This window comes from Meles meles, chromosome 4 (genome assembly GCF_922984935.1).
Source record: "Meles meles chromosome 4, mMelMel3.1 paternal haplotype, whole genome shotgun sequence".
NCBI lineage: Eukaryota > Metazoa > Chordata > Mammalia > Carnivora > Mustelidae > Meles > Meles meles.
The window spans coordinates 95,880,522-95,892,685 of record NC_060069.1 but is presented as its reverse complement, the minus strand read 5'-3'; the positions used below and the strand labels follow the sequence as shown (position 1 = coordinate 95,892,685).

General features: G+C 37.7%; 1 protein-coding gene across 3 annotated transcripts in view; it reads left to right on the top strand.

The window, feature by feature from the left end:
* GTF2E1 (general transcription factor IIE subunit 1) overlaps nucleotides 1-10,857 on the top strand; it is a 36,557-nt gene extending 25,700 nt beyond the window's left edge. For 2 of the 3 annotated variants that reach the window (XM_046003848.1, XM_046003849.1), the window contains 2 exons: nucleotides 4,613-4,851; nucleotides 8,929-10,856. In XM_046003848.1, the coding sequence (XP_045859804.1) occupies nucleotides 4,613-4,851; nucleotides 8,929-9,356 (667 nt within the window). In that variant the 3' untranslated portion in view covers nucleotides 9,357-10,856. Of the gene's footprint in view, nucleotides 1-4,612; nucleotides 4,852-8,928 lie in introns of all 3 variants that reach the window. The other variant, XM_046003851.1, reaches the window with a different exon arrangement.
* The last annotated feature ends 1,307 nt before the right edge of the window (nucleotides 10,858-12,164 follow it).

The following is a 12,164-nucleotide window of genomic DNA, read 5'->3' as shown; positions in this document are numbered from 1 at the left end:
TATAGGTCTTAAATTTCTAAAATTTCTTAAATAATGTAAAAAAATTCAAAACTGAATTGTCACTTTTGTCATCTTTAAGTAGAATGTGTACATTCTTTCCATAGAAGAAATTTAAATATGCAGAAGGAGTGAACCTGTCTCTCATCTTGATTATCTTTAGTGTCACATTTGCTATTAGATTTGTCTGTAACTATCGTAAAGGTAGAAATAAAATCTGTGCACTCAACTGTCCATTGTTAAAAGTACCTTTTATTTATTTACTTATTTATTTTTAATTTTATTTTTTTATTTTTTCAGTTCCAAGATTCATTGTTTATGCACCACACCCAGTGCTCCATGCAAAACGTGCCCTCCTTCATAGCCACCACCAGGCTCACCCATCTCCCACCCCACTTCCCTCCAAAACCCTCAGTTTGTTTCTGAGAGTCCACAGTCTCTCATGCTTTGTCTCCCCCTCAAATTTCCTCCAGTTCACTCTTCCTTTCCTTCTCCTAATGTCCTCCATGTTATTCCTTATGCTCCACAAGTAAGTGAAACCATATGATAATTGACTTTCTCTGCTTGACTTATTTCACTCAGCATAGTCTTTTCCAGTCCCGTCCGTGTTGATAAAAAGTTGGGTATTCATCCTTTCTGATGGCTGTGTAATAGTCCATTGTATATATGGACCATATCTTCTTTATCTACTCGTCTGTTGAAGGGCACCTTGGCTCTTTCCACAGTTTGGCGACTGTGGCCATTGCTGCTATGAACGTTGGGGTACAGATGGCCCTTCTTTTCACTACATCTGTATTTTTGGTAAATACCCAGTAGTGCAATTGCACGGTCATAGGGTAGCTCTATTTTGAATTTTTTGAGGAATCTCCACAGTGTTTTCCAAAGGGGCTGCACCAACTTGCATTCCCACCAACAGTGTAAGAGGGTTCCCCTTTCTCCACAACCTCTCCAACACTTGTTGTTTCGTGTCCTGTTAATTTTTGCCATTTGTGTAAGGTGGTATCTCAATGTGGTTTTGATTTGACTTTCCCTGGTGGCTAATGATGATGAACATTTTTTCATGTGGTGTTAGCCATTTGTATATCTTCTTTGGTGAAGATATACACTTTGGTGAAGTGTCTGTTTGTGTCTTCTGCCCATTTTTTGACATGATTATCTGTTTTTTAGGTGTTGAGTTTGAGGAGTTCTTTATGGATCTTGGACATCAGCCCTTTGTCTGTACTGTCATTTGCAAATATCTTCTCCCATTCCATGGGTTGCCTCTTTGTTTTGTTGACTGTTTCCTTTGCTGTGCAGAAGCTTTTGATCTTGATGAAGTCCCACAAGTTCATTTTTGGTTTTGTTTCCCTTTCCTTTGGAGACATGTCTTGAGAGAAGTTGCTGTGGCCAATATCGAAGAAGTTACTGCCTATGTTCTCTTCTAGGATTTTGATAGATTCCTGCCTCACGTTGAGGTGTTTCATCCATTTTGAGTTTATCTTTGTGTACGGTGTAAGGGAATGGTTGAATTTCATTCTTCTATACATAACTGTCCAATTTTCCCAATACCATTTATTGAAGAGACTGTTTTTTTCCACTGGATATTTTTTCCTGCTTTGTCAAAGATTATTTGACCATAGAGTTGAGGGTTGATATCTGGATTATCTTTTTAAATAGTTCTTCCAAATTTAAAGATTTTTTGGGGGGGGGCACCTGGGTGGGTCAGTCAGTTGAGCATCTAACTCTTGATTTCAGCTCAGGTGGTGATCTGGGGGTAATGGGATCGAGCCCTGTGTCTGCCTCTGTGCTCAGCGGGGAATCTGCTTGGGATTCTCTGTTTCCCTCTCCTTCTGCCCTCCCCCATCTAAAATAAGTAAACAAATCTTAAAAAAAACTTTATTTTTTTTGTTTGACTTGGGGTGAAATCCCTCCTGCTTCAAACTGGAGTAAAACTGATCTTGAGTTTCCATAATGGAGTACTGAAAACAAAGACTTTTAAAAGTAATCCCATGTTAACATTTATTTTAAATGTCCTGTTCTTTTTCTTTACTCTTCTTGTTCTCTTCTCAAGTACTGAATACTTGTTGACCTTCAGAAGATAGTTTTCAGATTTAATGCTAAAGATAGAGCATAGGTGAAAACTGCGTGTTCTAGGTTATATAGAGAGAAAAACAGTAGCTTCAGAAAGAGTGAGGAAATCATTTAAGAGTCTGGATGAAGGAGAGAAAGATGAGGACAGATGTAGTTGGCCAGATCAGAGCTAGAGAAACATTGAGTGGGTGTAGAGAGACAGAAAAGGTATAAGGCTAGCTCAGGGAGACACATTTGGGGCAGACAGGCTCAATGCAGCAAGATAAGGATGCTGACTGAGGATGGAAGAGACATGAAAAGGAGTCAGGGAAACTGAGTAAGAAAGGAGAGGGTCAGAATGTTGAGTGAGCACAGAAGCAAACACAGATCAGGTTGAGAGAGAAAGGAAGAGAAAGAAAAGTGAATGCTCAGGGGAGATCTGAATTCAAAAAGCTAACTTATACCCAAGCAAACAGTAAGATTCTAGTGAAGGCAGTGACACAGCGTTTTAGAAGACAACATGGAACTGGATAGAGATAGAAAGTGACTAGGAACAGATAGGGATTAAATTGAGACAGACACAGTAATAGGGCAAAAAGTAACATTAGATGAATGTAGAAAGAACGAAGAGGTAGAGAGAAACCAGTTATTTGCATCTGTAACATAAGTCTTTTAAAATATAATGTGCCGGTAGATAGATGGGATATGGAGAGATGCCTAGTAGGCCTGGACTCAGAATGGGAGGATAAATAACTGGTACAAAAGCTATATGACAGAGTGGTTTACAAAGCAGCCCTGGGTACCGCTAGAGGCAGGAGTTGGCATGATACAAAGGCTATGGGAAAGAATGGTTTACAGAGCAGCCCTAGGTACCACTAGAGGCATGGATCATTGTGGTTTGGATGACTGGAAAGAGCACTTTTTTTTTTTTTTAAATAGCAGAAGTGGGAGTGGGCTTGTAAATATCCAGAGGAAGAACAGGAGAGATAGGATAAGCCCATGATTACCGCCAGAGGATGACCAGACACAGTATTCTCAGGGAAAGATGTAATGGGCCCGTCAGATACATGGACAGAGATGTACCTCAGAGAAACCTCAACCAAGCATGAGACCAAAAACTCAAGTAGATACAGTGGGCCCAGGAAGAAATGAAGAGCAATGGAGTAAGCAGAGATGAAGTAGGACCAAAGAAAAGGGAAAATAGTTAATAGTTTCTGAGAGAGTAGAGTTGGACAGGGCATAAAGCCAAATGAGTATTTATTCATTAGGCACAATGAGACAGGTCTCCACGCAGAAGATAGTCTAGGATCCATGGAAGAGATTCAGAGAAAAATGGAAGGGAAGTAAAGGAGAAGTGGGCCAAGAGAGTTAGTAGACACTTAAAGGAATATAACAAAAGGTATCAAGAAGGACACAGAGCAGGCACTAAGTAAGCAGGTAGTTCATGAAATATGGAGATAGTTTATGGGATAAAACATAGTGATCAAGGGAGAATTATGCATAGAAGTTCATGTAGAGAACACATCAGTAGCAGGCAGAGAAAGACAAGACCTTCAGCTCAGGTCATGATTCCAGGGTCCTGGGATGGAGCCGTATGGTGGGCTCCCTGTTCAGTCAGAGACTGCTTCCCGCCCCCCCCCCCCTTGTGCTTGCTCTCTCTCTCTCTCTCTCTCTGTCTCTTTCTAGTGCACTCTTTCTCAAATAAATAATAAAATCTTAAAAAAAAATGAAGAACAGATTGAAGATAAGACACAGAGCTGCCGAAAGACTGAGAACTTAACTAACAGAGATGAGGAAACATAAGTAACTAGGGAAAGATAAGGAATGATCTAGGCCTGGAACAGGCAAGAAGATCATGGGTGGTAGAGATAAAAAGCAAAGCAAATTAGACTGGGAAACAGATCATGGTTACTGCAGGGTGGAAATAATGGTTGGGGGCGTAGGTACAGAACGTACAGGGTCAGCGTAGGTACAGAAATGGGACGATACAACTCAGTAAAAAAGAGATTAATTGTGCATAACGATATACCTTATTTGGTGAATAGCAGGAGGGAAACATTAATTCTAAGTTGAGGCCTGGTTTTGTAGAATACTTTTTTAGCTTCTCAGCACACAAAGAGAAAAAAGCACACAAGACCACTCTGAATCCTTGGTTGAGATGAGAGAGGTTTTTTAAAAAGGTAACATGTTTTGTTTGTTTGGGGTTTTTTTGTTTTTAAACAGAATACTCATGAAAGGTGTGACTGAGAGATTTTTGCCAGCTAGTGTCTTTAAGTGGATTGTGTCACCTTTATTATTCTCCCCTCTTAAGTAGATTTATTGAGACATCTTAAATTATGAAACCTCATTCATTTATATACGTGCCAGTGGGCCCAGTGTTTGAGGAACTTAAATACAAATATGATACCCTGTGTTATAAGCGATTTCTTAGAATTGCTAAAGCATGTGTACATGATTGCTAGATAGCATTTATTTTTTCAGTGACCACCCTCCCCAGCTGTGCTTCTTTTCCAACATCAAGACTTTACTTTTTCTTCTTCTTGCCCTCTTCTCATCTTTTTTATAGCAAGGACCGGGCAGCAACTACTGCAGGAGCTGCTGGCCTGCCAGGTGGGCACCACCGGGAAGCATGGGCCACCAAAGGTCCCTCCTATGAGGACCTATACACTCAGAATGTTGTCATTAACATGGATGACCAGGAAGATCATCGAGCCTCACTGGAGGGGAAATCTGCCAAAGAGAGACCCATTTGGTTGAGAGAGAGCACTGTCCAAGGAGCATATAGTTCTGAAGAGATGAAGGAAGGTAAGAGTAGAAGTCATTAAAATGAATTTATTTTGGGTTCAGTGGAAAATGGACTTAGTGGGCAATTCTTAGTTTTATTGGTAACTCATTATATCTATTTTGCAAAACAGTTGTGTTATGCCAGGAAGTAAGAAATTAATAAGCATTAAAACTAACCAATATATACTTGTATTATCCTTCAACTTCGTTGAAATAACAAGTAAATTTTAAATCTCCATTTTTAGAATTAAGAAATTACCATTTCTTTGTCTTAATTTCATGGGCAAGTCCTAGTATGGTCAGAGTGGCCAAATTCACCTCTTCTTTATTCTTCTGTTACCCTAACTTATATTCCTTTTTATTTCTCTGAATTGGGAACCAAAACTATATACAGTCCAAACTTGTTTATATTGTCTCCTCATAAATACCAATTGTGTTTGTGCTGCCTGAAATATATAAAAAGGAGCCACCTGGTTAAAGGATTAAGGATTTTTATAATTCAAGAAGATTGACAGAACTCCATACTAGAAGATTTTAGAACTCTCAGTGATCCCTAAAGACTTAAGAATTACGTAGTAACCAGTAGTTTGAGCACTGCAGCAATTTACTTTTTAAACCTGTAAAGTTACTGGATTCAAAGACTTTTGGATGGTGAAGTATGGGAGTAAAGAAGTAGAAAATGTGAGGCTCAGACTGGACAGAGATTGCTTGGAAACTGGGAAGCAGAGATGAAAAGGAGTTAGTACTTCTGGTTAGGTTTTGTCGGCAGTAGAATCTACATGGCCCTACTCCCAGGTTAGGTATCGTTTCTAAGACATCACCTGAGTATGGTTCTTTAATCCCTGAAAGTGAAAGCTACCTGTTTTTTGGTATTTCTCCTAACCTCTTTCCCCTTTATATTAGCATTTCTTTAACTATGTATCCTAAGAATTATGTAGTAGTATGGAGTTGGGTAGTGATAATAAAATCAGGTAATACCTCTAGTATGATTCTGCCTGGTGTTTTAATTTCAATCAGAAAAAAAGTTTTCTTTGGCAATCATACTTTACCCACCCTCCTTAGCACTGAAAAGCTTGGTTATGATGCTTAGTTATATTTGATTAAAATTGTTTTACTTTATATAGGAGTGATAGTGTCAACTATTTAGTGGGCTTGTTTTCCCCAACTTGGCTTCTTGCCTATTCTTAAAGCTACCTATCTTAAAGCTTTTCTTTGAACTTAGAAACAAAATGGAATTAAATGAAACTAGTGTTAGCCCATGTTGTATGCAGTTAGGCTTATGAGCTTAACATTCAATGTTTACAATTCCTAGTATGATAGAATTTGAATCATAAGGGCCCTTAAAAAGTTATCAAGTCTACTCAATTCTGATTTGTGAATATTTTCTTTCTGTATAAAATAGGATAGTATACTCTCATGTCTAAATTTGTATTAATTAAGTTTTATGATAGAATAGGCTCTATTGAATGTGTGAAGAGAGTCTTGTTTGTCCTACACTTAATTTTCCTCAGACTTCAAGTTATTTTAATATTTTTAGAATTTTATAGACCTTAATCGTGTGCTCTTTACTATACTGAAAGCATAGTGATCTATTCTAATTCTCTTTCCTTCTACTTTCCTTACAAATAGTCCTCTTTCCCGAAGTCACCTCCATCTACATTTTTTGGTTTTATTTAAATTGTCTTTTTCTGGACCTTCTCCAACCATAATATACTTTACTTTAGATCTAGTAACCAGAACAATACATGTTTATGCATGGATCCATCATAAATGATCTGAGTTTTACTTAAAATTTCCTGCTGGTTTTTATATGATACTTTGCTACTTTGGGTCAAGAAGCAATATTTTAAGACCAACAACCTGGAACCATGTGCAGGGATTTTTAAAGATCCTTCCTTGCCCTGTATCAGATAACTTGGACCAGATCTTTCAATATGTTTTAGTTTATTTTTCTATAGGCAGATTTTCTTACCCTTGCCAGTATAGAAATAAATCTGCCAGTTTTCTGCCCACTCTCAGCTCTTCCTGTGTACTTTTTTTTTTTTTTTTGCCATCAGTTTGGCCTTATTTAAGCATCCAGAATTGCTTAGCATCATCAGTGAACTTGACAGTTTCCCATTATGTATATCTTTTTTTTAACTTATAACTTAAGACTGTTCCTAGAACTAGTGTTTCTAATTTACCATCCAGATATTTGCTCATTTATCCTCATTTTTTGTTGTCTGTCTTCATCTGTAACAGAGCAGTTCCTTTTCCCCCCAAACCTCTCAAGACCTTTGTCATAAATCTTTTAGATATAATGATTTAGTTTACAAAACTAAATTGCTTTTCTCCTAATTTTATGTTTACTTTAAACATTAATCAAAGTACTATGTTGATAATATTAAGCTTATTGGAAAATTCTTACAGGAGTGATGATTGCCTTAGAGACAATTCCTTTTTTTTTCCCTCTATTGCAATACTGCATTGGCAGTAAGTACTCTTGGAAGGAGCCTCAGCCTTTAGCAGTGTTTTAAAGTAGTAAAGTTTGATTTTAATTCTCATTTTTACATCCATGTTATCAAAAGCCTATATTCTCTGACTTGAACTTTTAACTTCTTAATTCCTGTTTCCTTTCTGTCTCTTAAGCTGCCCAGTCTCATATCCCAGAAGTTCTACACTTTCTAAACTGTGCAGGGTTACACTGATCCATTCTAATATGTGAATGAGAAGATGGTCTCACTTCATTCATGGCTGGAATTGGTCATTTCTGAGCCTTTTCTTGGTGATGATGTTGATGATAGATAACACTAAGCTAAGTGCCAGGCTCATTCTAAACACTTCACAGATATTCACTTAATCCCCACAATTATCCAGTGGCGTATGTACTCATTTCCCCCCCCTTTTTGTACTTGAGAAAATTGAAGCAGAGAAATGAAGTAACCTGGCCAAAATCATAGTTAATAGGTGTTAGAATCAGGATTTGAATCAAGGAGTTAGGTTCCAAACAACATTTTTAATCCTTTTATATGTTTTAAATAGCAGTATACTTGGTACTCAGAATACAGAATATAAGTGCTTTCCTTAAATTTTTCATCTGTAATTTTTCAGGCGTGATATATATGCAAAATGATAGGAGGTGTGCGGTGAGAGAACCTTCATTCCTGATATTAGATTCCTTTTTATAAAGAGTTCAAAGTATGCGTAGTTTGTTTCAGGAAAATAAAATTGCATTTATTCATTCATGTATTCATTTGGTGCCTAATAAGTGGTAGGCACTATTTTGGGTACATGGGATTTATCATTGAATAAAAGAGAGAAATATCTGCTTGTGGAGAACGTACCTCTTGGGAAAGGAGGTGACAGAGACTGTAGACAAGAATTATTATGTTAGAAAGTAAGTGCTATGGGGAAAAAAAATAGAGCGTTGGAAGTATAGGGTGGGGTGAATTATAAGAAGGTGACATTTGAATAAAAACATAAAGGATGTGAGGGAGTTAGCTATGTAACACAGAGGAAAAATATCCCAGGTAGAGGAAACAGGGAGTACAAAGGCCTTAAGATCAGAGTAAATGTTATATATATAGGGAATACCATGGGGCTGCTGTCACTAGAGAAGAATAAGCAAAGGGAAAGAGCAGAGGTAGGTAAAGTGAGCATGTGAGCAGGAGAGGTCTCAAATATTATAAGACTCTCTAAGCCATTGTAAAGCTTTTGGCTTTTACTCGAAGCAAGATGAGGAGCGATGTTTTGATTTCCTGTTTTACCAGCTACAGTACTTGGTCCTTCTTAAACATAATTACATATGTTCTTATCCAGAGCTCTGTAAGGTAGATGTTCTTATCACTCCTTTTTACAAGAAAAGGTACTGAAATGCACAGACTAAAAACTCGCCCAGAGTAGTACAGCTTACATCTGAAAGGACCCGGATTCAAATTCAGGCTATTTTATTCTTAAAACACATGTGTTTAAACCATGCTACTTAAATTCCAGTTTGTGAGAAATATTTTTAATATCTTATGGACAGTTCCTCAAAAACTGGAACTAGTGAAGTCTATTAGTTATAAAGAAATGCCTTTTCTACTTAAGGAAATTGACATTCTGGTTTTTTCTTTCCAGGTGGTATAGATATAGACGCATTTCAGGAGCGTGAGGAGGGCCGTGCAGGGCCAGATGATAATGAAGAGGTTATGCGAGCACTACTCATTCATGAGAAGAAGACCCCCTCAGCCACAGCAGGCTCCGTGGGGGCAGGTGCCCCCGTGACCACTGCCAATGGCAGTGACTCAGAAAGTGAGACCAGTGAGTCAGAGGATGACTCCCCACCTCGACCAGCAGCTGTGGCAACGCATCATCGGGACGAGGATGAGGAGGAGGACGATGAGTTTGAGGAAGTAGCAGATGATCCCACTGTTATGGTGGCTGGCCGTCCCTTCTCCTACAGTGAAGTGAGCCAGCGGCCAGAGCTGGTGGCCCAGATGACACCAGAGGAGAAGGAAGCATACATAGCAATGGGACAACGCATGTTTGAGGACCTTTTTGAGTGAGCTTTCCCTACCTTTTCTTCCTTTCTCTAATGCTCATTTCAAAAAGAAATTCCTTACCCTTGAAGGAAAGTGTTTAAGTGGCATTCTGCCCTTCTCAAAGTAAAGTAGCTAAACAGTAATGGGAGAGAAGGTTTGATTTTTATGCCAGAAGCTTCCCCACAGGTAGGTTGGCTATATAAGCATTTCCTTCCCTGCTATTACTATAGTATTAATATCTTACTGTATTTCATATTTACCCTTATCTTTTTCCTTTTTGAGACACATTTTTCTCCCTTCTGAAATGAGTGCAGGAGATCTGTGAGGTAAATTGTTCCCGTCTGCCTGTAGAAGCCCACTATGATCACTAATTCACTGATCACATCCTTTTAAAAATCTGTTCTGACCAAGCATTCTAAACAAGTCCCAGTATTGCTGCCAAGCAGCTTGGCAACAGGCAAATTATTGATGAGAGACAAAAAAATCTTAAAACTGCATATTGCCATATGGTTGAGGATTGGAGTTAATATGTGAGGGGAGGAAGAGGGATAGGTGTGCCTAAATCTCTTGATTAATATCTAAACCAAAATTTATGTGTATTTCGAACTGACTTGACTGACAAGAGTCTGTTGTTTTGCTTCATGCCTTTTGGTTTGGATGTTGGATGGTAGAAAACAGAAAGCATACTTGGTAAACCCTTATGAAGAAATTAGGAAAAAAACATGGAAATAGGAACAAGGAGTTCCTACAGGGTTGAAGAGTGGAGAGCATTGGGAACAGTGCCTTTCAGAATTGCCTGAGTTTGTGCTGATTCGTAAATCCTTTATGGAAAGCTGAGACTGGTCCCTTTCCCTCTCCTGTCTTCTACAGTGCTATACATTGTCTAATGAGGCCATTCCAGCAGAAATCAGCATATAACAATTGATGACTTCTCTCTTTTCTCTCAACATCATTGAAGTCCTTCTTTGTCTCTCTTTTTGATTCTTGTCAGACGTGCTGTTTTAGAGTGCATCTAGTACCTTGTTGAACATTGTAACCTCAAGGAACATAGTTTATTTTTGGTTCTGATCTGTAGCATGGTATTATCCCCTAAAGCAGAACTTTAAAAATAAAGAACTTTCATGCAAGGGGCTATAGCAATTGTATTTTTTGTAATATTTTTTCCTTGCATTGTCATTTTTAAGTATTTATCATTTTATAGTACATGTGTGAAGATAGATTTTAGAGTATCTGAGCCTTGTATGAAGTGATTGTTTCATTTACCTAGGCTGTATTCATGACTGAAAATTGACAATAAATCTATTTTATACTGACTGAAATTTGTTAATTTCTAGCTCTGTAACATCTTGGAGCATAATTAAAATGAATACTCTTCCCATTAAAGCAATGTTTCAGACTTCTTTCTCTTAATAGTCATGTTTCAAATAACAGATGCAGTTGTTACATGGTGTAAATTTTTTCTGGCAATAAGCTGCCTTAAGACTTTGTGTATGTATCTTGTTTGTATGGGCCTATTCAACTTTTAAACATTGTTTTTAAACTTTCATAGTTCTAGAAAGAACTTCATTTAAATAAAACATGACTCAGGTGTTTAAAAACATAGTTTCAGGGGCACCTGGATGGCTAGGTCAGTTAAGCTTCTGACTCTTGATTTCACCTTGGGTCATGATCTCAGGGTCATGGGGTTGAGCCCTATGTTCCTACGTTGGGCTCTGCACTCAGTGGGGAGTCTGCTCAGGATTCCCTCTCTCCCTCTGCCCCTCCCCCCGCTTGCTTGCTCACGCTCTCAAATAAGTAATCTTAAAAAAGAAAAAAAGATGTATTTGTAGGAGAACTCCAAGCTCTTTATTTTAGTCAATAAGTGTTTCTTGATATTTTTCCTGGAGTTTGACAACTTGCATGTTCTACTTCCTAGAGCTACTGTTCTAGTTTTTCTTTTTCTGTTGTCTACCAGCTTCTTAGAGAATCATATAAACTAGTTGCATATTTCTTTCATCTCTGTTTGTGGTTTGTATCTTGCCTGATTACTACACTGAAATGGCTTTCTCCAGTCATAAGTGTCCTATGTAACAAACCTTTACTCCTCAGTCTTTTTGGCTGTTTTTCAGTTTTCGATGCTATCAATCCATCCTTCCTCCTTGAAACATTTTCATTTGGTATCCTAGCCATTATGCTGTCTTGGTTCTCCTTACTTCATTGGCTCTTACTTCTCAGTCTTCAGGCTTTATTTCTTCCTCTGCTGTATGTATGAGCATACCTCAAGGCGTGATTTGTTCTCTGTGTGTGTGAGTGTATGTGTATGGAATTTGTGCTACAGCAGAGTGTCGTGAGTGAAGATACAAATATGAATATGTATTTATTGCAACAGTGTTTGAAATGGGATATAGATATATGGATGTACTAAATATGTATTGATCAGGAATTAAACTATGTTCCCATGTAGTCCTGTAGCTATTAAAAAGAATGTATTGATGGGAAAAGATATCCATTATGTGTTAAGTATAGAAGGATTGTTTTTCTACGTGTGTGTGTGTGTAAAGAGGAAAGTTTCTAATAGTATTTACTATGTACTTACTATGTGTCTTTACATATATTGACTCATTTAATCCTGTATAAGCAAACCTGTGAGGTAGATATTTGTATTTAAAGATATATATAATTAGAGATGATAATTACAGTCTTAATATGTTATAATGGAAAAGATACTCCCATTTTAGAAAAAGGATCCGATAGATATTCAAAGAAGTTCATGTAGAAAATGTGCAGTAGAATTAAAGAAATAGGGTAACAAAAGCAAACTTTTTATATTAATAGTAGGGCTTGTAGGTGTGA